Source organism: Berghia stephanieae, chromosome 6, assembly GCF_034508935.2.
Source record: "Berghia stephanieae isolate SIO BIC M18660-M18661 chromosome 6, UCSD_Bste_1.3, whole genome shotgun sequence".
NCBI classification, from domain to species: Eukaryota; Metazoa; Mollusca; class Gastropoda; order Nudibranchia; family Aeolidiidae; genus Berghia; species Berghia stephanieae.
The window spans coordinates 16,675,633-16,703,132 of NC_088365.1; the positions used below are offsets into that span (position 1 = coordinate 16,675,633).

Genomic DNA, 27,500 nt, shown 5'->3' on the forward strand with positions numbered 1-27,500 from the left:
AGGGAAATTTCGAATAAGTTGGGACTGGGCTTGTTAGTTCGAGATTTCCATGTTGTGTATTTTTCAAAGAATATGAAAAGGAATGTGAGGGAGGGGGGTGGGGGTAAACACGTGTTGTTTCGGTAAGGTCCCATTAAAATGGAGTGTAGCGTTAAGTTTAAGTAGTACATCTTGTTTCTTTCAATAATAATGTTCCATTTTTTATGTGTGCTATAATTTATTATAATAATAAGACAAGGCCAGAATGTCCCCTTGTTGATTACACACTCAGCATGCAGTTTTTTTAACCTACGAATCCGGTATCTGATACTTACAATTCCTCACTTACTCTCTCATGCCTCTCTTCTCATCCCATCTTCCTCCCTAATAACTTCTTTGATTTTACTACAAAACGGTATTGTAACAGCCCAAGGTCATCATTGCCCCAACTGATACTGGTACACATTTGAGTGAGACGTCTCGTCATCAGACACTGGTCAAACATGCTTTGCACCCCCCCCCCTTTCCCGTATATATACACACGCTCATACTCTACATACACACACACACACACACCCATGTAGCTAATTAACACATTAACTAATACATTTATTAAGGCCACAAAGAGATTCATGGCAGTTCTTGTTTCCTTTCAATTCAAATAAAGTATAAGGCAAAAGAATTTTATCAACAAATGTGAAAGTTAAGATCTATATTGTTCGAAATTTCCGTATTAGCCTTCGATAGTGTTTGAGATTTTTGTGTTGCCAGTTCAATGAACATAGAGGGATTAAAACGGGGAATTTACATTGACACGTGTTTGAGATTTTTTGCTGCACTGTTAAAATGTTGTGATAGTTGTCGCTCTATCAGAGCGATATCTAGTCACTTCTTTTAATTTAATGACACTTTCAGGAAAGCTAGGTCCTTGTCCATCTGAGAAATTGAGTAATTTTACAGATTTTTTGTTAGCTAGGTGCTATATGTAGGTATAGAAAAGTGACAGTCAGATATTTTAAAATTATTTATTGAATTAAATACTACAGCAATAAATGCATCAAGCAACAGCATATAAAATAATCTAATTGTATTGTAATGGGGGAAAATGCGCAAAAAGATTCCATCCATATAAAAAAAATAGATGAGAAAGAAAATGAGAATTAAATTGACTATCTATTTAGATTTAAACATCTAATTTCAAAAAGATAACGGATGTAGCCAATATTTTTACCTACATTGAGATCATAAATTGAAATGCATATTGTTTTGATAAAATGGTATAAAGGGGAAAGCACAGGATTTGAAATTTTTTTTGAACGCATTTTCTCATTTTGCATAAGAATTTCATATGCTATTGAACAGTTAAGTTGGATGGTCTCAAATTTCTGAAGGTCGTAAACATCAAAGTGAAAATATGACTGGGGATGCCCTTCAGTAGGCCATATGAAACCAAATTTTTATTCAAAGAGTACAAGTTGCCAACGCATACTTTTTTTACTAACTTTCATAAAATATATAAACATCCCTCGCTATCTAGAACTAGGAGGTGCTCATTCACATCTCCTGGAATTGGAATTACTGTGTTTTAAGTGCATTACCTCGAGTGATAACGACAGGGTCAGAGTTTTCTGATCGTTGCTTCCTGCCAAGTCACATACCAATCTTAATACCACTTGACTGTGTTACAAAACAAGACTGTACCTCTTGGCCACCGACATTTATACTTTATAGACATGATGAGAGAGAGAAAGAGAGTACATACAACTCATTTACACAATAACCGTTCAGTATGGATCAATCCTTTTTGCCTCTTCAGTTCAAACCCCCATGATTTTCATGGCCCACTCTACCAGCTTGAGGAAAGAAGGTAGATGTTGAGTAATATCAAAGAGCAATGTGACTAAAGACAGCTGATGTGCAACATCAAAAGCCTTGCAAGGAATGGTTATGTGTTATTTGATTGGGAGGAGTCTATTTGACTTACTTTGCGTTGTGTTGATTAGTGATTGTAGGACAATTACAATTATTCTTTTTCATCAGCAATTGAAAGAGGAATATTTTAAAGAGAAATTGTTCTGTATAATTACTAGATTAGTGGGCAACTTGCCATTTCAGGGAAGCAATCAATGATTAAATCACAATTTCTTCCAACTCTAACGTGATTTGCTTTATTTTACAGGATTCGATAGAGCTGAATCCTCTTAGCTGCTCCCCTTTGCCAAGTCAATGCTCTACTTGGTTTCTTATAGAGTTACAGTTTGAGAAAGATTGAGGTTAGTCCCCACAGTTTTACTTTTAGACTTTTAGTAGGATATTTTTTACTCAATGGAATTTTCAAGATGATAGTATTATCCATTAAGTTTTGCCTGCACTGTTGAATTGTTTCGGTCATATACATGCTAAAATTTTAGGAACTGATTAAATTTGCAAATAATTACATGTTTATATGGCTCGTTTCCAGGATTTCACCTCGCTCTTTGTGATTCTTAACTTTTCATTTTTATTCTTTAGCTTGTTGTCAGATGGAACAACATTTTCATTTCTTGCTCTGCGTGCCACTTTTAGATTCCTTTATTTGTCCTCTTAAAAATTCCATTCATACATGAGTTGAGTTTGGTAATGTGCCTTACCCAAATGGCTCATTGTTGGGGCTGTCGCTGATCACTTGACTTGTTTCAAGACAAGACAATTTGCTGCTCAGCCACCAGTGCCAAATCTTTATTTTTCCTTAGCGGGAATGAGGTGCATAATAGTAATAGATTATGGGGAAAAAAGCTTTTATATAGCACAACTCAATATCTATATAATGTGCTCAAAGTGCTTTACACATTGGTACTGGACTGACATAAAAGTGCTGTAGAGCTATTGAAAAACCCATGGAAAAAAATAAAATAATTTAAAAAATTGCTTTATAAGGTTTTTAACATGCTTTTAACATGTAGGACAAGAGATGACAGTGTAAAGTGTTATACAACTGGGTTTTATTCAAAAACAGAAATGCTTTTACCGTCCAGATACTATTTCTTCATACATTTAATACAGCGAGACTCAAGTCTGGAATCTACAGGCCATAAACCGCGTGTCAAACCATTAACTCACTCAATCCTAGATATTTTTTGCTACTTTTCAAAATTGGAAGAAATGTATTAGAAATGAGCATGTGCATAGATAGTTTTATTCAATTACCATTAACATGTAATTGTAAAAATGAAAAACCATAGCTTTGATACTACGCCTATGATTTATCTCATAAAAATGTAATTAATAGATGGATGGGGTAAAAATGACCCGGGTTAACTACAGATATATTTGGTGTTAGGGTTGAGTGAGTTAAGCCACAAACCCACAATTTAGGATATATATATATATATATATATATATATATATATATAATATATATATATATATATATAATATATATATATATTGTTTATGATACTTTAAGATGCTAGGGTATTTATTATTTGATTTCCTCCTTTTTTTTCCAGTCTCATCAGTCAATCTATAGCCATGGATAACTTTACACAAATTAATGCCATAAAGGAAGAACCAGAGGAAGAGCCCTTCACCTACATCAACCTCTCTGACAACTTCCAACCATCGCCATCAGCCACATCATCATAGTGAGGATCATCATTTTTATAATTTGATAAACAAAAAAGTTGACTTTTTTTCCTCCTTGATCCCCTATGAAGACTGCCTTCAGTCAAAATCATTTATCATGTTCTCTTTTCACAATTCACAGCCCTCCTTATGTGAACAAAATATTTTTAGAAAAGGATCATACTTTTCCACAGCATGAGCTTTCTCCCAATTTTCTTATTTTTATTTTCAGGCATTTCATAAAGACAGAAAGAGTTTAACATAAGCCTAGAATGCATCTTTCTGTACTTAATTTTTACATTTTTCTTGTTGGATATGCTTCAGGGTTCCCTATTCAAAGTTTTTCTTGTTTCCTCTCTGAAATTATTTTCCGTTTTTACCTATGATTCTGTTCTCATTAACAGAGCTTAACAAATACAATTGATTGTTCAATTACGAGAAATAAATTAAAAATTAGAATTAATCAGAAATGAAAATTAAGCTCTGAACATTCTCTTGGATATAGTTTAAGAAACTTATTAATGGGCTTTATTACCTGTTAAACCCATTTTAATTCAAACACTTCCACCTTATTCAGCTTTACCAAGCCAGCATCACATATCAAAACAGAGGCTGATGAAATTGACGATGGTGGTACTGTGATAAACCTTGACTCTCAACCCAAGATAAAAGAAGCAAAGAAGCGAGGAAGACCCAAGAAACCTAAGGAGGAAGGGTATGTTTGGATTGAATTCGTCTACTATCATTTAGAATGCATAGTTGAACAAAATTAAAAACAATGTCGTCGGCTATATCTAACTTGTGACTTCGTTAACCTGAATTAGTTTGTATTTAATGATAATACTGTATGGTCCTAGAAAAACTCTAAATGCTTGATTGCTACATGTCCATAACCAATCAAATTATTTATATTTTTGAAAGTCTCTCATTTATCCATGAAAAAAAATCAATTTGGCACTTCCTGCCTTGCTCTTTGTGATATAAATAAAGACATCTTGTCTATTTTTTTTGTTTTTTCAAACTAAACTTGTAATTTTATAATTTCTAACAGAACATAGTATATAATCGATAGGTAAGGGTAGAGGTAGAGAGTGAGAGGGAGGTAGTTAGGAGGGTTGGGGAGAGGAAGAGATATTTTAGAGAGAGGGGGGGGGGATGGGAGATGTGAGAGAGACAGAAAGAGATGGGAGGAGCGGCTCTGGTTCAATTGAGATTTATTTTTCTTCTTTTTCATGCAAAACCTACCACTTTATCAATATTCCATACTCGTTTTTTATCAAAAAGGATTTCGATATTGTGCTGTATTATCTTCTATTTTTTTTTTAATTGCTTAGAGCATGACTTCAAAAAGTAGATTGACCAATGTACATTTTGATAGGAATTTTGACCCTTGTTTTTTGTCAGTTTCCTGTCTAATCACATGAAATATTATTGGTTGTCATGTTGTTTTGTTTTTGTCTTGGTACACAGAACGTTAGATGAAGCATCACCAAAGAAAGCACCGGAGAAGAAAGTGAAGCAAGAGTCTGTCACAGAGAATTCAACGGGGAAAAAGAGAAGAGACCGATTTAATGGCATGCCAGAAGAGGAAGTTTTATTACGGCATTTACCAGATATCCTGGCTCCAAATCTAGATATTCTCATTGTGAGTAGGCTTATTGGTTGAATTATAAATATACTAAACAAATGACAGGCTTGAAGTGCAGTAGTTTGGTTGGTTGGGGAGATGGTAGGTTTTGTTTTAGGGGGAGGCGGTGGGAGGGGTCAAATCCGGAAAATTCAGATTCTTTGTTCCAAATTATAAGTTTTTAACCGAATTTTTTTTAAGGAAAATTATTTATTTTTTTTTTTTAGATAATGCTGTTTCAAAATTAGGAATTGATTAATGACCAAATTAAACTACACTTTATATATTCTACAGCATTTTAAAGTAATAATTCATATTAGAATAAGAAATTAGCCATTGAGCCAAATTTTATCCCAGTTTCTATAGCGCAAGACGCTTACAATTGCTTACAACCCTTTGGATAAGATGCTAGTCTTTCGCAAAGTACTTTCCACCTGATCTAACCAGACCCAGCTACTCAGTCATTGCTGGGTGAATAGGGGGAGGGTCAGAAAAAAGTCTCGACCTCACCCGGACTATATCTCAGTCCCTTTACGTATGAAGCGTAGAGAGTGGTCTGCCAACTGAACTATCAGACCTCCCCCCATTAATTCATATAAATAAGGGTAAAAATCCTGCAGTGTGGACAGATACATTTATATTTTTTCTTGTATTCAGATTTTAACCAAAAAAAAAGATACATATTTTGATGCATATGTAGCTCTAGGTTACAATTCTACTTCCATCATTGTTGATTACTTATTGAAAATTTTAAAGAACATTTGATGAGAGATCAAGATGATTTTTAAAAAAATAATAATTTCTTTATTTATTCTATCTTTATGTATTTTCAATCTCCATCATCAGATTGGGATAAACCCTGGCTTGTTTGCTGCCTATGTAGGACATCACTATGCTGGACCAGGGAACCATTTTTGTAAGTTAAATTGAATGGAAAGTAATATCTTTTTTATGACATGAAATATGCAGGTTTCTGAGACACCTCGCATTTATAAATTGAGTTGAAATATATGAAAGTTAACAACCAATTCAAAAATAAATATGATAGAGTTGTACATTCATAATTCATGTGTCTTGGAGTCAAAATCTAAGAGTGGTACAAAGAAATATCACAGATTTTTCAAAAATGCAATCTCATTAGCAAGCTAATGAAATCGATGTCGAATGATGAACGACGAGCAAGATAGCCTGGATCTGTCCTTCTGCATCACCAGCAACCACTACTAATACTACTTCTGCTACTGCTGCAGCTGCACCGGAAGTCGTGTGGTGACGTAGGCGGACAGAACCAGGCTTTTTTGCTCGCTGCTCGTTGAACTGATTTTCCTATTATTTAATATTGAAATTCACACTTCTTTTTTTTTTTTCAGTTTTATTGTAGTTTATCATTGGAGGATTCGTTTCAATCACATACTGCTTATTGTTACATGTTCATCACCTTGATTATTTTTTTTAGGGGATTTAATATCGATGTACATTTAACAATGATATATATTAAATGATTACGTTTTCTCTTTTTAAAAAAAATACAGAATGGAGTTTTGTATTTAATGGCACTGGTTATTTATGACCTCAAAATGTATGATGTTACTGCAGAGCATCACTTCGTTATTTTATTAATGAGTGATTCAAAAAGTCCCTTTGATGGTATTAAATTGAAGTCAAATTATAGATCAAATAAGGCTTCATTGTTTTTCATTGTGTAAAAAAGGCTCTGTCTTCAATTTATTACTGTTGTTGTTAACAGTTTCCACTAAAATTTTCAAGTTTGATTCCCCTCCCTTTTTATTATTTCTTATCCAGGGAAGTGTCTGTATTTATCAGGATTAATACCAGAACCAATGAACGCCTATGATGATTTCAAACTGCCCAAATTTGGTATTGGTTTCACCAATATCTGCCCCAGGACAACCAGAGGAAGCTCTGATTTGAGGAAGTAAGATTAAAGAAAATTTTCTCGTATATAGATATAATTTTTTAAACAATTATTATCTCAGGAAAGATGTGTGAAGAAGTATGACATGCTATGCAGCTTTATCTCCTTGTTCTGTAATGAGATTACAATGCTGACCCAATGGTGGCTATTTTTTTCCCCCTTCTTTGTAATTGTTACCAAGCTTTTTTGTAAAGTCAACAGGAAATCCGTTTACTGTCTACTCAACCCCACAGACTGACATTGTGAAAGAGGAAGAATTAAGTCCCAACATGAAAAAACGGGTAGACTCAAATGTTTCTTGTGCAGGCACTTTCCAGGATGCTAGTTTTTTTTAACACGACCAACTCAAATTAAGACTCTCTCTGACTTTGACTGAGTCACAATTTAAAAAAACAAAAAACATCAACATGATGATGAATCAAGAACACCGGGCATTATTACAGAAGTGTGGATTACCAAGAGGATAAATTTGTATAATATACAATTTAAAAAAAAAAAAAAAATACATTAATGAAAAAAAAATCCTAATATTGGGTGTATTTACCATGATGATAACAGGATGATGGTCCCAACCTAGAAATATTTTTTTTTTAATCAAGAGAAGATAATTCGATAAATGAGTCGGCAATATCATTTGTGTTTATCGATGAGAAATATAATCTATTGAATGCTGATAGCCCAAGTATAATTTCCCTTATATTCAGATAAAGTTAACTGCACTTAACATACACTCTCAAATGTTGACTTTAAGTGGACTGTAGTGTATTTGGTTTTGCATTGGTCTTTAGCCAATAAGGGGACAGGAAGTTATTATTTATTGATATGCAGGATTATAGCCATATTTGTCGGCATAAGTAGTATAGTGACAGTAAATAAAGCCCACCTCTTTACATGAGTGGGTAATGTTTTCACTTCTGACCTGTCTCATTATAATTACTAATAGTCCACTTCTGAATATGGTAGAAGGGCTAATATTTATTCTATAATAAGACATCATGAAAATATCTGCGAGACAATTTTTTTCGTGCTTTTGGCGCCAAAGAAAATAATCCTGATTTTACAAAGGCTTATCTTGATTTTACTCACATTATATATTGGCATTTTTGATTTAAGAATGTATCTATTTTTCATATCTATTTTGAAGGAGTGAAATCAAAGAGGGAGGAGAAGTTCTGAAAAGAAAGATTATGAAATACAGACCAAAAATTGCAGTTTTTAATGGGAAAGGTAAGGTACCATTTCTAGAAATGTATGCTATGCTCACTGGTTGTATCGTTTAAGAATAGAATCAACCCTTTTATATTCATTAAACAATTGTTGTTCTGTAAAGCTAAGACTAGATATATATCCCATTGCTGTCTGTGGAATGTTGATGCACAAAAATCCCATCCTCTACTTCCTTTTGACTAATTCTAATTGATAAATCTTTTTAACAGTTGAAATAGCGTCGCCTTTTGGTGGAAAAATACAAACACCTTCATTCTCATGCAAACAGAAAACAAAAGCATACTGTTGACTTTCCCTTTAACTCACTCAATCCTAGAGATTTTTGCTTCTTTCCAAAATTGGAGGAAAAAAGTGTATCAAAAATGAGCATGTGTATAGATATTCTTATTCAACTAAAAACTAAAAACATTAGCTTTGATACTACACCTATAATTTGTCTCAGAAAAATGTAATAAATAGGCATGGGGTAAAAGTAACCCAGGTTAACTACGGATATAGTCGGTGTTAGGGTTTAGTGAGTTAACTCTTGAATATTTTCAACAGCTGTTCAGTTTTGATTTGACAAAACTGATGAAGACTCGAGCATCTAATGGTATAGAAAATTGTGAATTCGTTTGTACTGGTGAGACAGTTGAGGAAGAATGTGTTATGAACTTAGCAAAACATCAATAAATTATTCATGATACATTTAACAAAATATATAGCATTTCTGAAAAAAAAAAAAAAAGAAAAATCTCATTTGTATTTGTAAAGTGAAAATTAATATTTACTTTTTGAAATAAATTTTGTGGTAGGTATCAATGGGTGATGAGCCCTAAAATGTAAGTGACATTATTAGGGGGAAACGGATTAAGATTTGATTATATTAAAACATGATCTCACCCATATATATTTATATTAATATTTTTATTTTGTTCAACAGCCTTTTGAAATTTCTGACGCAAATCCTTTTTTTTTTTTTTTTAATCTCTTACCATAACATTTTATTTGCATTTTGGATTGCAGGAATCTACGAAGTCTTCAGTGCCAAGAAAGAATTTAGTATCGGAAAACAACCAGAGATTGTGGACGGAACTAATACTGTATGTTTTACACCCTCAGCCTCCATTTTCTTATACATACACTCACACACACTTTCTCTCTCTCTCTCTCTCTCTCTCTCTCTCTCTCTCTCTCTCTCTCTCTCTCTCTCTCTCTCTCTCTCTTTCTCTCTCTCTCTCTCTCTCTCTCTGTTTCTCTCTATCTGTCTCTCTCTCTCTCTCTCTCTCTCTCTCTCTCTCTCTCTCTCTCTCTCTCTCTCTCTCTCTCTCTCTTTCTCTCTCTCTCTTATCCTCTCTCCCTCATACAGTAAGACATTTATGCAGCATATTTCTGAGAATTCATTGTACTGAATGCAGTTCAATAGTATTGCTTCATTTATTTTTCCAGCAAGTTAATCAATACAGAAAACCGCATTTCACAGAGTGCAACTTGCTTTTCTGTGTTTCTTTTGTACAAGCGTTCTAACAAAATTTATCACATTGAGACATTGACGAAGGCTGATTTATTATTAGGGGTGGGGGGGGGGGGGGGGTAAATGTTTTTCTTATATATTTTCTATCTGCTTTATCTGGCACTGAAATACATTCTTCAAAATTTTTATCTTGCACCAGGACCAGCTTGTTTGTTTTTTGTTTTGTTTTTTTCTGTTTGTGTTTCCAAACTAAATAAAGATAATGGAGTATGTCAATCAGTTTGATTTTTGAATTTGATATCAAAGAGTTATCCATAATGTTATTTTTAAGCTGTTTTGATTTTAAAATTTGTATTGATTTTGTCCCCAGCATGTTTTTGTCATGCCTTCATCAAGTGCTCGATGTGCCCAACTGCCAAGAGCATCTGACAAAGTGCCGTTCTTCCTGGCTCTAAAAAAATTTCGTGACTATCTAAATGGTGAACTTTCACATCTTGATGAGTCAGATGTTATCTTTCCAAACGTGGACATGAGGCATAAACCTGAGGTGAAATGTGAGAAAGTGGTAGAAAGTGAATGTGCTGCAGAATTGACACCAGATGAAATTATAATGCGAACTGAGTATCTAGAGGCACTAGAGGCGAGCGCAGAGGGGCGCGAAATTCCTGCAGAGAGAATGGAAAAAACTAAACGTCGAATAAAAGGAGGTAGTGACGATGAAGACAGTGCTTTAGCATTTGAAGACGAGGAGTCTTCGCAGTCTAGTTGTTCTTCTGATGCTCTTCGTGGTATGTATAATGCAGATGGCACCAATACTTCAAGTTTTAGCGGATACTGCTATCCGAAAAGTGTTGTTAGCTCATCTTCATTTGAAGTCATTTCTTCAAATTTAGTCAGGGATGAGTTGCCAGGAAGTTTTCATGATGATGGTTATGGAAAAAGGGTGATGAGTCCACTCAAGATGGAAAAAGATGATTCCAAGTCAGGTGGGGATTTGAGGGTAGCATTCTCTCCAAAACCTTTGAGTCGATCCGTCACATCCTCACCAAATTCACGTTCTTCTCCGTTGTACACCAATCTTGGTGTTTCACCAAAGTCACCCATGGCCACCTCCACCAACAGTTCTACTTCAGCTGGTGGAGGAAAGCAATACCAGAAAGGTTCCTGGCATCACCAACCCACTCCTTCTAATGTAAACAGCAGCTACTCTGAGAACAATTTCGAAATGATGACAACAGACTCTCCTTCCAGGCAGTCCCAATCCCATTCATCTCCCTACTCACCACAGACAAACAACAATTCTAACCAAATACCAATGTACCCTAATGTAAACTACGCTGGTGCCAGCGCTATCAATAGCCGACCCCCTTCACAGTCTGCCACAATTCCTTACTACCCAAATAATGGTGGGACCACTAGCAATCAGCAACACCAAATGATGTTCGGTCCATCTGGGCCTTCGCCAATCACCACCAGCCCAGTCGGGCCTCCAGGTCAATTCAAAGGAGGGAGACCACCCTTACATCATCAATGGTCTAATGGGGCTGTAGGTTCCATGCCTCCACCCACCCCTCCACAAAACGGCACCCATCCTTATTATGGCAGGAACAATCATAATACAAGCGACTTACCGTCTGTCGTACCCCAATACCAACCCAACTCTTCCCCTACCACAACACCTTCTTCTTATAAAAGCGCAGCACCTGGTATGCACCCTGGATTGCAGCAAGGTGGAATGGTCGAGAAGAATCAAAAAAATTCTGGAAGTTTTAATGGGTCCTATAACAATGTACCTAATTACTACGCTTGCTGAATTCAACAAAAATATTCTTTTAAAGTCTTTTTTTTCTGATTGTCTTTTTTTTTAGTGTGTGTTTTTTTCTTTTTTTCTTTTTTTTTTTGTTTGTTTAGGTTTGTTTACTTTTTAAAAATTATGAATATTATTTTCTGGTCTTCTTTATTGTAAAGAACGGCCAGTATCAGAACGTGAATTTGCTCAAGATTGCATGTGATTTATGAGTCTTCTTTCATGGATGTGAAAGATTTGAAAATGTTTATTGAATGTTTTTTTGTTTGTTTGTTAATTTACCTTGAATATTGTGCCATTTCTGCATGGACTCCATTGTCAAAACTTTGTGAGTGAACAGCCTTCAGCATTATTTTTCATCATTTTAATTGTATCATAATTTTGGTATGGTTCCTCCACTTCATGCGACAATTCGCCAAATGTGGCAGATATAGTGATATGAGAATACTCAATTTTTGTTCTGTATAAAATAACCACTGTGACTATTACAAAGCTATGATTTTCTTGTTTGAAATTTTTCAATGTACACGATCTCAATTTCATTGTAAAAATGTATTGTGTCTATACATCTATAAAGTAAAAATGTACACGACAACATTGAAACTCCCATCTTATATATATTGATAACTGTTCTGAAGTTCATTGGGCACTCAAAAGATAATGTGCTTTTGTACCATTCATTACATTTACATTGTAGGTATATGTACAATTTAAACTCAACATGTTTATGTAATAATTATTTGTTTAAGGGGTGTATTATTTCAAGTGTTAGGGGAATTTTACTTTTTCAAAAAGTTGAGTTTTAACTGAAGTAACGCTAAATTTGGTCCCGTTTAAGAATTTTTTCCTGAAAAGCTTGAGTGAATTATATTTAATGGTGAAAGAGAGGCGCTCTCAGGTTCTATTATTCATTGGTGTGAGAAAAATTTATTGTGAAATCATTTTTCTTATTCTTTGTCAATATGTCTAAAAACAAATTTAGATCATATCAGGCAAATCAGCTGTCTGCAACGGGATATATAATGCGAGGAAGCAATGCAAGTATGAAATTGCAGTATTGTTGATTCTGTTGATAATTCGCCATCAACTTGGAAAAGGTGCCATTCATTTATTATGATAACGATTATTGGTCTCTGTCTACATTATCATTAAAGGTCGGTTTGGGTCTAATTATTAGGAAAATCCTTCGAAAAATTGATTTTGAGATTTTGGTTGAAAATAATATTTTATTATCCTAGAAATAATATAAGTGAAGTCCAAATTCTTAAAGTAGACTATAAAGGCACGAAAAACAGTCGAAAATGGTACAGGTAGTAAGAAAAGTGTGAAAAACGGGAAGCTATTTTGCTATTTTCTCAATATGTCATTTTTCTAAGGGTATGGGATACTGTGTCAAACGTGTCTCAGAATCTATTCAAAGAAATTGTCTGAAATTTTCCACAGTTATCACAGACAAGAGGGAAGAATATGGAGGTCATTCCTTCATTAGTTTTTGTGGAACGTTTGCCACGAGATTGTTATATTTTTTTATGTCAGACCCCCAAATTAGGTCGCAAAATGGGGATCAACACAGATAATTAAAATTTTTCACCATAAATATTGTTTTTTAACCTATAATGACGATATAGAATGATTAAAACCGCCGAATATTGGTAATTCATTTTTTTTAGAAAAGACCCAAACCGCCCATTAAATAGGTTTCACCAGCCACAGTGGCCACTGTATACTTTATGTATTGTTATCATTTGTGAATCTGTAAATATATTTGACTTTGATAATCAGGTTCTGCTCATAGAGTTTTCTGTCGTATTAATGTCACAAAAAAAAGATGTATGTTTCCACTTAAGAGTGATGAAAATGAACGATGCTCTTTTAAAAAAATGGTTTCTCGAGATATCATTTCATGTGTGTCATTTTCCAAGGAATCAGTAATTCAAGAATGCTAGAGCCTCTGAAATCAGATATCCTTGCATTCTGTTAATTTTAGAAGGAAAAAAAAAGGGAGGCAGGGGGGAAGGGGATTGGCCACTTCTTGCTTAGAGCAGGGAGTTTTGTATTGATTTTAGGTTCATTCATTATCTCTTAACCATTTGCAGTTTGGGTTCAGTCCTATTCTAACCTGGCATTATGTTTATTATTTTTTATTAAGAAAGCAGTAACATTGTTAAGATTTTGAGCTTACAGGAAGTCTGAGAGTTACATGATCTCTGTTACCACTTGTTTTGGGAAAACTAATAAATCTGCAGTTGAAGCAATAAAGAAATTATTTTAATTATAATTTGAAAGAATACAGCGCTATCCAAACCCTTTATTGGGTTCAACGACTTGGAGAGGAAGGACGATTACTTCATTGCATAGAAAAATGTTCCAAGGTTTATGTCTCATAACATTTTCAAGGATATATTACTATTTCAGATTGGTATTAACTACGGAGAGCCAATGTTTTTATTTATTTGTATGAGAGTGGAGACAATTTATTATGCAAGTGATTTATATGATCTCTCACTCGAGTTCACTCTTTATTATAGTTGTTTTCTAGCACAACTTAGCCATTGGGGGGAGAGAAACTGCAGATTATTCTCATTCCTGGGAAAGGGAGAAATAATAGTATTTAGCTTTTCACAAAGTATCGAGATAAATTGTACATGCTGTGGTATATTGAATCCTTTATTCCATATTAGGAGCAAGAGAAATGTTTGTCTGGAATGTTTAGTTCATTTCTCTAGCATTTTGGTACTTGGACATTTGGACAGAGTCTTATACGAGGTCTTCATTCATGTCTTTAAAATGATTTTAGTTAAAATATCACTTTAATTTTGCTACCATTTTATAGTTTCATCAGAGATACTGGTTTCAACTTTTGTTGCATTTTCTATGTTATTTTTGATTGTTTGTTTGTTTGGGCGGCAGGGTGGAGGGGGGGTGGGGGATTTGAGATGGATCAACCCGAAATTAGGTCTCCTCCTTGATGATAATGTTCTTTTTGATAAGTTAAAGCTTTTCTTTCTTTCTTTGTTTATGAATTGATTTCGATATTTACTGGTTTTGGGCCCAAAATTTAAAACTCTCATGATGGTAGTTATTGTTAATTTTTGGTGTTAGGAAGTTTAGCAAATTTAGCCGCACATTAAAATACAGCAACAAAGATTGAAAGAAGATATTTTTCATGATATAGGATGTGAGAGATAAATACTTAGCCCAAGTTGAAACACGGATGCTAAAAAATGTGTATGGTTGGATTTTATTTATGTATATGGCATGATTTTGAAACTTTATCACATTGAAGAATATATATATATAGATATAAATTAAATTTATTTACATGCATGCAATTGAATTTATTTTGAATTAGTTTTAGACAACTTGCTTCAAAACTGCCATATCGAAGATGCGTTCATGAATCTCAAAATTTTATAGGTAGGGTTGCTCCAATTCCCCCACCTTGACCCTTTCTATGTGGATTTTTATCATTGACCTGGAATAAGAGAACAAAGTTACTCAGAGCTTGGCTAGAGTCTTTTACTGTATTTGAAGTGGTGGGAATTTTTATTCAATTCTCAAGGTATTTTTTAAAGGTTTTTAAAAAAAAATTTATATTTGGTGGTTACAAGGAACTGTCTGGGACAGAGCGTAATAAATGAGTTATTTTGAATTTTAATCCTTAAAAAAAAAAAGATTCCAGTCATCGGATATTTTCAGTGTATTATTTCCCAAGTTTTTAAGTATGGAAATTTGAGGTCATAATCTATGATAACTATATTGAATATAACGCCATAACTAAGCATCCTGTGTCAATTGGATGCCTCTCAAGAATTTTTTTTTCTCTGTCTCCTCATTAGTAAATAATGTTTTGAAAAGTTTTGGTGACTGTTTCAAATTTTTAAAAAGAGTAAAGTTGTGCTCAGAGATGGCCTAGGCAAAATGACAACAAAACATTATTTCAATAATCCTTATAGGATGCTCCGGAGAAGCATTTATAATTTATATCTTGGCCTCGGACTCCCGTAGGCAACTAAATTAAAGTGAAAACAAACTGTGCAAATATTATTGTCGAAATATTGTAGTAGGAGTAATATTTTCAGATTTCAATATTCCACAGTGTTCCAAAAGCGATCTTTTAGTTCAGCCTGCTTTACCCCTGCTCTCACAATGCATACTGTCACGCTTCACCGATTTCTGCTATTCAGTCAGAGCCCTTTGTGGCTATTGAAATTATCAACCTTTGTTATGGTTTTTAAACCTGTTTTTAACTATTTTAAAAATGTTATTTATAAATACAAAGTGATTACTTAGAAAAAGGAGAAGATGATTTTTATTCTGATATAATTTTATTAATAATAAGATGTATATAATTTTCACACTAAGCATTAACTTTCAGAGTATTTTTTAAAAAAAATTCACTCAAACATGCATAATAAACTCTTAATTATCTAAAAATTTAAACGACCAAAGTGAAAAAAAAATTCACTAATTAAAAGTCAAAGACTATTTCTAATAACTCACAAAATTTCACATGTGCCGGAAATTTGGTTATTTTACTATTCCGTCTGATTTTTTAACCCTCCCATTCAACATTCGACCTCCTTGAGGATTCAATATGCAATCTCTCTTGTATTACAACTCCAGATTACAGAATATAGTTAGAATGCCATCAAACATACTTTAATATTATATTTTCACTTTCTTTAAAACGCAGATACCCAGCACTTTAACTGTGTTTACAAAAAATTGAATTCATTTTATTTTAAAAGTGATTGTGAAAACTAGTAGAGTCTATTAATACGTCCAAACCCATTTATAAATTAGATATTAAGTAATTTGCGTATTGAGTAATTTGCGGGCAATGCATGTGTGTGTTTATATTTGTGTATGTGTGTGTGTGTGTGTGTGTGTGTGTGTGTTAGAGATGGGGAGTTGCTAGTGTGTGTTGGTATGTGTATGGATCTGTTTAGGTATGAGAAAGAACAAAAAGATTTGTGGTGGAGGATATAGCTATTGAACGGAGGATAGTTGGAGGGAGAAAGGGATAGAGAAAAAAAGGGGAGGGGATTGAGAAAGCAACATATAACTCAAAATATACAAATAACAGCTCTATTTTTAGAGGAAGTTTAACCACGTAATCTGTCAAATATTTTAAGATGTTTAAGTATTATTTTGTTTGATTCATCAAATTTCCATTTCTCTCTACCTTTCTTTTTGGGGGGGGGGGGGGGGGGGGGGGCACATACGACATGATATCAGGAGAAACCTACAGGAGGTTACTTTTTATTATTGTTTTTAATTGAGATGATTCTGTTCTCATTGATTGTGTTCTCTTTTCAATTTTTGAAATTGTTGAATGTAACAATTCACCTCCTTGTTCTCCTAAAAGACCTAGACCAAAAGTATATTTCTTCATAAAAGGTATGCAATGGGTTTCCAATATGTGGTGTTTTGGAAGTACATTTTGAGGAAAGTAATTACGGTATATTGTCATATACTTCTCTATCTTGCTATTAACACTTTCTATTACTGTCTCTGTGACTGGTTTTGTGTGAGAAATTAGTAAATGTATTTCAGAATAAGCTCCATTTGTTTCATCAAAACATTTGTTTATAGTTTCAGCTTTATCTCTGATTAATTTAATGTTTGTATACATGTATGTTTTAGAAAAGACATTTTCAGTGAGTTTTTTCTGTAAACGTCTTGTGTGTAATAACTATGGCAATGATTTCCTATGAAGCTACGACTATGACATACTTGAGATATGATTGTGTTTGTTTTTAATATATCATCAAGAGAACTGGCGACTGGCCCACATCGTTCTGACAGTTTCTCTTTATGAACTAAGGCTATTTTTTCTTCTGTGATTGGGATCTTAGTTTCCCATTCTTTTTTTTCTCTTGAGGCACATCAGCGAGCAATTCACAGGTCTTGTAAGATTCGACAACAGATAGTAGACTCTTATATGTTTTCATGTCTCTCATTTTCTTTTCACATTTATAGCATATAACTTCTGAATGTTTATTTTTAAGGTCGGTTCCAATATCAATGTCAAAGAACAGTTTGATTTCATTTTTGAAGTCTTTACAAAAAATGTTTTTCCTGTTGTTAGCCTTTTCTTTAACTGTTAGTGCACCTTTAGCACATAAACAACATAGTGAATTGAGATCTTTAAGTGTATCTCAAGTGTATGTTCCCTTTTTACCTGATAGGTGAAACCAAAAAAATCATAAAAAATAAACTACGCTTCGCGCACTAACCGAACTTTCACACCAAAAAGACAATAAAATTTAAAAACTTATAAATTATCAACGTAGGAAATCTATCGTTTGGTTAATGAGATATCACTAATTATATTTGAGAAATCACTTTTCAAAATTCTATTATGTACATACTTTTAACCCAAGTTACAACATAACCAATAAACTTATTTTGATGAAAATTTCACAATGATGTGCAGCAAAGGAGGGTAAATGATATTCAACTAAAAAATATAATGTTATATTCAATAATCGGGGTGAAAAAATGTTTGAATTAACACAAAAAACGGAAGATAGGGATTAGTAAGGAATGCACCCAGGATTAAGATAACCTGCCGTGAAATCACTGACTTCACGGTTCAGTGACTCAGACTAAAAGATCGCTGAGAAGCAATTTGGAACACTGTGATTCATGCTAACTAATTAAATTTTGTCTCTAAATAGTTCATAGAAGTCGATATGTGATACACGCATTATATCATTATTAATAAAAAGAATCATCAATGTGTACTCCCATCATTCTTTTTCCTTCTTTATACCAAATGTTTTCTATGTAATTTTTTTTTTCAGTCTAGTCAAGTTACATTTATTTATATATTCTAATGACAATATTGTTTTTAACCCTAAAAACAAACAACACACGTTATATAGTTAAATGAATTGAAATTATAGGGCTTAAAGCACTACTTTAGTTAGTTGCTCCTTTTCAGCAACTTTTGTGTATACTCTTAACAAGTCTAGTGATCTGTCTCAGCGGACATCTTATGATTCTGTCTGTATGGAATCTTAAACTAGTCTCTGACAAGATACACAGACAAGATTTTTACACAGATTGTTATAAAAATTTACTTCCTTTCCTTTCAATGTTTGAAATAGTCCCCTACCTTCACAGCGGGCAGGGAGGTACTTACCGTGTCTTCTATCCCCTTATATCTGTTTCCAACTTGCTTTCTGTCTTTGTCTTGGTGTGGGATTGCTCGGTTTTGTCCCGACCCTGGCCGGAGTCCTTGACTGGGAGTGAAACAGTCAAATGCATAGTTATTGTTTTGGGAGATGATATTTTTTTCATTGTAAATCATCTCTCTGTTATGTATTATTATATTTGTTATAATTTATAATGTAAGCAATTGAGTGTATTCCTCTTAGTGGGGGCCGTGCATGTGTCCAGATGAAACTTATTGGTAATCTCAAACTAAGTACATTGATGGTATGCTCTTGGAATCTACATCTGATCCCTATTTGTTCCCAGTTCCCCTTTGTCTTACTTTTTCTTGGATACTTTAACTGTAATTCTAGAACTTTTTACTATCCCCTTTTCTTCCTTTTTACTGGCGCTGATATAACCTAAATGTGTTGCAAGCGCCGTAAAACCCTTAAAAACAAAACCAAGCGTTGTCTTTGTCCAAAAAAAAATTGTAATATCGCCTAACAGGCATCATGTCCCGTTCTAAATGTTACTGTTGCTGCTGGCCAGGGACCCCTTGTAAAGCGCTTGTTGAGCACGTTTAGTGGATATTGCGCTATATAAAAGCTCAAGTTTTTTTTTGTGTTATCACCTAAAAGTGTTGCAAGCATTTTAATTATAAAACTTTTGAAACTAGCTAATACCATTCCAAACTTGACATGGGGCTTGCCTTAGTTGATAGTTTAAGTTAAAGATACAAGGGGTCTAAGAGGTACATAATTATGACCCATTGTGTCAGAATAGTATTAATAGTATTATTAATTTGGGACGATTGAGATGGTGAAAGTTTAATTTGTCGCCAGAAATAATGTGAGTCTTGTGCCAGCATGTTTTGTTGTATTGAGAAGAAAATATACAAATTTCTATGGAGCTAAAAAGTAGAAATTCATATTCCTGATCATTTTAACTTAACATTTTTTCTTCGTCATCAGGTTTACCTTGACATAATACAGGGTTGTCATAATTGGTCAAAATTCTATTAGAAAGACAGGGATTTGAATTCAACAAACTCGTGTAAAACAACAACTTGAAATCGAAGAGGATGATAAATTCACTTTAAACAAAAACTGTGTGTAATTATTAGTAGTAATAGCACCTCTAAAGTAACAAAACTGCATATATATATATATATATATATATATATACATACCCATAACGAGAATTTATCTTCACTCTTGCCGACATTGTATCTGAGATCCATTAAATTTATAAAAGAAGAATGTGATGATTTTTTTATTTTTTGGATTTTCCTCTCTCGACCCACTTTTTTTCAGCATTATCTTCATGTTTACTTTCCTTTCACAATACTTCGTTATATTGTTTTGCAAATTCAACAGTGTAATTTTTTTTGCTGTTTTTCAGATTTAATATTAATTTCAGAATTGATTATATCACTTCCAAATTTTTATGATTGACACCATTAATAATGATGATGATAATAATAATAATAATATTTTTGCTTCTATATGTCAAATACTCATACACACAAGCACAAGTACCAGCAAAGATGCACGTTGAAAATCAACAGGCACAAGATATAAAATGCTATGAAATGTTAACAATAAACTAGGACAGTTAACTACATATAATAATTAGGTGGGGAGGCACTTACTGTGTCTTCTATCCCCCTATATCTGTTTTCTGTCTTTATCTTGGAAGAGATTACATTGCTTTGTCCTGACCCTGGCCGAAGTCCTTGGCTGGGAGGGCAACAGTTGAATGTATAGTTATAGTTTTGCGAGATAATATTTTTTTCCTTGTGAATCATCTCTCTTGTTATGTACTGTTATTTTTTATTTTTTTTAAACATATGATTTGTAAACATTTGTGTGTATTCCTCTTAGTGGGATCTTGTGCTGGTGTCTGGATGAGAGATTTAGGTGATCTCAAACTATGTAAACTGATAGTGTGCTCTTGAATCTACACATCTGTTTACTATTTAAACTAATTCCCCTTTGTCTTCCCTTTTCTCGGGTACTTTTATTGTAATTCTATAACTTTTACTATCCCATATTCTTCCTTTTTACTGGCGCTGATATGACCTTAATGTGTTGCAAGTGCCGTAAAACCCTTAAAAACAAACAAGCAATTACTATCATAAGTACTTTAAGAAAAGAAATGACTTCAGATATTGGCACTGCTTCAGAACTGGACAGATGAGGCTAGAGAATTCCAATCAATTAGGTCAGATTAGCAAACGATCTAGCACTGAAAAATTCAATGTTTGTTCTAAGATTTTTAATTCAGAAAAGTGAGTGGAGCAGGCACTTTCCTACTCACTTCATCTCTTGTTGTTACTAAGATTTTTAGCTTTTCACTGAAACCTAAATGTCAATATTTTTCATGATGGATTGAAACTATGATACAATCAAAAGAATTTAAGTCTTGTAATCATATAGCTTCTGTCTGTTGGTCAACATTTAACATTTAATTGATCTACATTGAGATCGGAGAAAGGGGCCTCTCTTTATATTTCATCAGCATATATGATATGTGGTAGTTCATGCCATGGGAGCTGATGACATCATCAAGGGTCAGAGTGCACAATGTGTACATCAGGGGAATTTCTGTTTACACTCGCTGACAGTGTACAGTTACAAAGATATGATCTGAACCAATGTAAAGCCTTGTCAGATATATACCAAAAGTTTTAGTGTAAACGGTGGCAAAGAACAGTGTGGCCAATTATGTCAAATGCTGTTGACAGATTGAGCAAAGTGAGAAGAGACACATTATTACCATCACAAGATTTTTAAAAAACATCTCAGTGACCACGTGGCTCAGCTGTGCGGTCTTTGCTTCGTACCTGAAATGTGCCGAGTTCGATCACCCTGTTTGGCCTTGAGCAAGTCACCTCATCCTAGCTCAATTTGCGGTGCTGTACAGCGGCTGACCCCTGGGTATTCAAGTTTTCACTTGGAATAGACCCTAGAGACAAATTTCCTGCGATGGGATGAATAAAGGGAATTTTATTTTATTTCTTAAAATTATTTTTTAAAGTGCACTCTTAGTGCTGTGGTTCTCGTGATACCATAAGTGAAATGGTCCAATAAGATTATTTATTAGATATTAATCGTAAATAGAAATGACATTTTTCTTTTCAGAGTGAAAAGGAGAAGATTAAAAAATTGATATTTTTTTCAAACCTTTCAGTAACAGTTATAAAGTTTATTTCAACAACTTTTTAAAAATAATTATAAGTCGTCTGTAGTATTTTTGTGTAATTAGACATGTGTTATTCAATCTCAAATTTTTATGTGAAAACATTTGCCAAGTGATGTGTAAAATGACCTCCTCCATTATTGATATGTTAAAATTGTAAAAGTTTATTTTACAAATTTGATTCAAAATGAATATCTCAGGAAGGCTAGAAAGTGATGATGATTTACGATGATCTGATATTAGATAACTTTGGCTTTAGGAGATGAACTGTTAATAGTGTATCGATATCTTTTTTTTTTTTTTTTGAAGAGAAAAGAGCGCCTTGTAAATTATATTCTGTGATTCTTTTATTTTATGAAAATTTATGAATTGTATTATCCTTGTCTTCGTATCATTTTGCACAGTTCCTGATACTAGATTTTCCTTTCGTTATGCTTCAGCTTTTCACAAAAGGCTCATGGATGATAATTTTTTTATAACCTTGCCTAATTTACATAGGCTCAAAGTGAAATTGCTGTCGAGGGATGGTTTTCCTTTCACAATTTGAAATTATTAAAGGGCACCCGTTCAAATAGAAGATAAATGTTTTCTTTTTTAAATTGTCAAAATTCAACAAATGATTTTGATGGAATTATCCCCTTTGGGAATCTACATACTTGTCTTCGTATCATTTTGCACAGTTCCTGATACTAGATTTTCCTTTCGTTATGCTTCAACTTTTCACAAAAGGCTCATGGTATTCCGCATGTATCATAACATTTTTAAAAAAAATCTGAGTTGTTGGTAGTTGACAAGTTTTAGGTATCCATTTCTATGTGATTTTTTTTTTCAATTTACTGGAGATATTTTTTTTTCGTGTAAATCCAGCTTTAATGTCTATCGATATGACACTCGGCATTAGACATGTAGGTTCCTGGTTCAAGTTGTGGAAAGGTACAAAGTCGAGGCCTTGGAAAGGCTCTTTTCTCACATTTGTGTGATGGCCCAGGGAAACCCTAGGAAATGGTTAAAGTTCTCATTTCGAGATACAATGTTTTGTAATACAACAGTGTTTTCTGAAAATTTTGTTGTTTATTTCATCAATATATCTTAATTAGTTCATGAGATGTAGAGATTTGAAAACAGGAATGTCGAGAATTGTCAAAATGGAACATTTTATTTTACAAGCTTTTATTTTGTAAAGGTGTTTTAGGAAAAGCAGTACAGACATTTTTTTTATATAGCATAGGGTCACAGTAACTCACTCTTGTTTTGGTCAACCATTTGATCCGGTTGATGCTAAATATAATTTCAAAATGGATCATAAAGGGAGACTGTCTGGGTGGGGTTCCTGACCTCCCATAATGGGCAGGGGGGTACATACTGTCTCTTCTATCCCTTTATGTATGTTCTTTGTCTTGGAATGAGATTACTTGGTTTTGTCCTGGCCTGGCTGGGAGGGAAACAGTCAAATACATAGTTATTGTTTTGGGAGATGATTTTTTTTTCCTTGTAAATCATCTCCCTGTTATGTATTATTATATTTTTTTTTTTTTAATGTATAATGTAAGCATTTCAGTGTATTCCTCTTTGTTGGATTTTGTGTCCGGATGAGACTTATAGGTGATCTCAAACTAAGTACATTGTTGGTATGCTCTTGGAATCTACATCTGATCCCTATTTGTTCCCAGTTCCCCTATGTCCTCCTTTTTCTTGGGTGCTTTAATTGTAATTCTAGAACTTTTTACTATCCCATTTTCGTCCTTTTTACTGGCGCTGATATAACCTAAATGTGTTGCAAGCGCCGTAAAACCCTTAAAAACTTAAAAACAAAACTATTATTATTATTATTATTATTATTATTATTATTATTATTATTTATTATTATTATTATTATTATTATTTAATTATTATTATTTATTATCATCATCATCATCATCGTTATTATTTTATTATTATTATTATTATTATTATTATTATTTATTATATATTTTTTATATTATTATTATTATTATTTTTTTTATTTTTTTTATTTTTTTTTTATTATATATATATCATTGTTTTTTATTATTTATTATTATTATTATTATTATATCATTGTTGTTGTTATTATTATTATTATTATTATTATATTTGTTGTTTTATTATATTATTATTATTATATCATTGTTGTTGTTATTATTATTATTATTTCCTATCTCGAAAAACAAGCAAACGATTTCAGTAAAAGTGATACAAAATTCAGACCATTTATTTTCTCTCTTCCTTCTAATGACATCTTACAAATGACTTATGTTTCATGCCATTGATTTCTAATTTTTTAGTATTGTCTTCATCACTAATTCCATATACGTTATGATTAAATCTTATTTGCTCACAGTTTATATTTGAATTTGAGGCTGTAACAAAAGGCAGTTTCTTTGTCGAGTATCTTGAAGAAAAAAAATGAATTAATTTTTGTTAAAGAACCATGGATAGAAAGAATGAGCCAACATTGTTATAAAAAATGTTACTGTGCAGAACAATGGTTAACTTACTCAACCCTAACACCGACTTTATCCATAGTTTACCCGGGTTACTTTTACCCCCATGCACATTTATTATATTTTTCTGAGACAAATTATAGGCGTAGTATCAAAGCTAATGTTTTTAATTTTTATACATTAATGATAGTTGAATAAAACTATCTATGTAAATGCTCATTTTTAATACATTTTTTTCCAATTTTGAAAAGTAGCAAAAATCCCTAGGATTGAGTGAGTTAAGAAACTTTGAAGCAAAAAATGAACAGTCACTAATAATGGGGCTGTGTGACTCAGCGGTACGTTATTGCTTCATATCCGAAAGGTACCGAGTTCAACTACTGTGTGGCCTTGAGCAAGTCACCTAGCCTTAGCTCACTTTGCGGTGCTGTACTGCGGCTGACGACTGGGTTATTCCAGTCTTCCTTTGGAATAGACCCAAAAGAAAAATTTCAATGCAGGGAATTATTATTATATTATTTATAATAATTTACATTTAGCTGCACAAAATCGGCCGCATGTTATGGTGGACAAAATGCAAAATGTGCAAAGCTTTCTATAATTTCTTGATGCTGTATTTGATATCAACAAATTATTCAAAACTTAAAACAAAAAAAATCATATTCCAAAATCATACCTCTGATTTTGTATCATTCACGTCTTAAACAAAATGTATTTTCGTATCTTTTAATTTTTTAAATTATTATTATTATTATTTAGAAAATTAAAAAGCATACCTTAGTCTTCACATGACATACGACATGGAATGCCTAGTCGTCACATGACATACGACATGGAATGCCTAGTCGTCACATGACATACGACATGGAATGCCTAGTCGTCACATGACATACGACATGGAATGCCTAGTCATCACATGACATACGACATGGAATACCTTGTCGTCACATGACATACGACATGAAATGCCTTTTGATACAGCCTTATTTACACCTCAATCTTGTTATTCTCTGTTGTGATTATTTCATTGATTTAATTGTCTCATGTTTTGGCAAATCAATGACTTCCAAGATTTTGTCTTACTTTTTCTATATGTCTAATTTTTTAAATTTTGTTTTTATTTATTCACTGGGTGTGGAAATAGGAAATTGAAATTCTACTGCACCTACAAAAAATAAATGTACACTTTATTATCAGTTTGTTTGTTTTTTTTCCATTAAAATTCATTTTTTTAATGTATGATATTCGAATATTATAATTTATGGTCAGGAGACCCCAGTCACTAATTTTTATTTAGTTTCAAGCTACACACAATACATGTTGAGATTTTTTGTAACTTTAATAATTATTAGAAGATTCAACGTGTCAGCCATGTTTGTTTTTGTTTTTTTTAAACTAATAAATGACATACACTTCCTCGTGTATTTTTTAAAAAATTTGTTTTTGTTTTTTTACAAGGACAAACAGAAGACTTAGAAGGAAATCTAAACATTTTCATGTTTGGGATTTTTGTTTTCTGGGAACTGGAAAGTGCTGCAGTGTTTATTAATTATTAAGATGATAGATGAAGCAACATTGTTGATTGTATAAGTCACCAGCTATACACACATATCTATATATATTTACACATATTATCATATATTATTATCATTATACATGCATACAAAACTTTGGTCATTTTTAAAGTGAGATCGCTGGTTTAGGAAGAAAAATGTTTTGAATTCAATGAATTGATGTCTTTTAATAATAAATACACAGTGGAAAGGATTTGGTTTTTATTTCCTTCAATGCTTTATTTATTTATTTCTCTCATGGTGGGCAGGAGGTCTTTTTCTCTGGGTGGGGTCTTTTTACCTCCCACGGTGGGCAGCTGGGTGGGGTTCCTACCTCCCATAGTGGGCAGGGAGGTACTTGCTGTGTCTTCTATCTCCGTTTATCTGTTTTCCAATCGCTTTCTGTCTTTGTCTTGGAGTGAGATTACTTGGTTTTATCCTGACCTTGACTGGGAGGGAAACAGTCGAATGTATAGTTATAGTTTTGGGAGATTATATTTTTTTCCTTGTAAATCATCTCTCTGTTATGTACTGTTATTTTTTTCATTTTTAACATATGATTTGTAAACATTTGAGTGTATTCCTCTTCGTGGAGACCAGTGCTTGTGTCTGGATGAGACTTTTAGGTGATCTCAAACTGAGTACTTTGGTGGTGTGCTCTTGGAACCTGCATCTGTTTCCTATTTGAACAAATTCCCCTTAATCTTACCTTTTCTTGGGTGCTTTAATTGTAATTCTAGAACTTTTTACTATCCCATTTTCTTCCTTTTTACTGGCGCGGATATGACCTTAATGTGTTGCAAGCGCCGTAAAACCCTTAAAAACAAACAAAAACAAAACAAACGGTGGGCAGGAGGTTATTTCCACTGTCTTCTATTCCTCAATATCTGTTTTCCGAGTTGCTTTCGATCTTTGTCTTGGAATGCGATTACTTGTCATGGCCGTGGTCGGAGTCCTTGACTGGGAGGGAAACAGTCAAATGTATGTAATATTCGTTATGGTCGGGGATATTTTTTTTCTTTGTATAACATCTCTGTTAATGATATGTTCTGTTACATTTTTTGTTTGTTTTTTATAATATACAGTGTGTTTTTGTATTATTATCAGGTTTGATTAACTCGAGAGCTATGTAAGATTTCTTCAAACGTTTTGTTTGTTGTTGTTGTCATATTTGCCGAATTTATTCCAGCTTTGAGTGATATACGTTTTAAAACTATGCGCTCTTTGGTTGCATAGCTACTGGGTGAGGTTCCTTACCTCCCATAGTGGACAGGGGGGCACTTACTGTGTCTTCTATCCCCCTCTATCTGTTTTCCAACATGCTTTCTATCTTTGTCTTGGAATGAGAAGACTTGGTTTTGTCCAGGCCCTGGCCGGATACCCTAGCTGCGAGTGATACAGTCAAATGTTTAGTTATTGGGAGATGATATTTTTTTCCTTGTAAATCATATCTCTGTTATGCACTGTATTGTTTTGTTTACATTT

General features: G+C 33.2%; 1 protein-coding gene across 2 annotated transcripts in view; it reads left to right on the plus strand.

The window, feature by feature from the left end:
* Positions 1-17,855, plus strand: part of LOC144974578 (uncharacterized) — an 18,523-nt gene extending 668 nt beyond the window's left edge. Inside the window, exons 2-11 of one of the 2 annotated variants that reach the window (XR_013645766.1) lie at positions 2,159-2,252; positions 3,468-3,602; positions 4,160-4,297; positions 5,053-5,227; positions 6,056-6,125; positions 7,013-7,145; positions 8,290-8,372; positions 9,378-9,454; positions 10,196-12,786; positions 13,330-17,855. Coding sequence is in view for 1 of the 2 variants with exons in the window: in XM_078917582.1 (XP_078773708.1) it covers positions 3,490-3,602; positions 4,160-4,297; positions 5,053-5,227; positions 6,056-6,125; positions 7,013-7,145; positions 8,290-8,372; positions 9,378-9,454; positions 10,196-11,638 (2,232 nt within the window). In the remaining variant the exon portion in view is untranslated. Of the gene's footprint in view, positions 1-2,158; positions 2,253-3,467; positions 3,603-4,159; positions 4,298-5,052; positions 5,228-6,055; positions 6,126-7,012; positions 7,146-8,289; positions 8,373-9,377; positions 9,455-10,195 lie in introns of both variants that reach the window. The other variant, XM_078917582.1, reaches the window with a different exon arrangement.
* Positions 17,856-27,500: the final 9,645 nt, after the last annotated feature.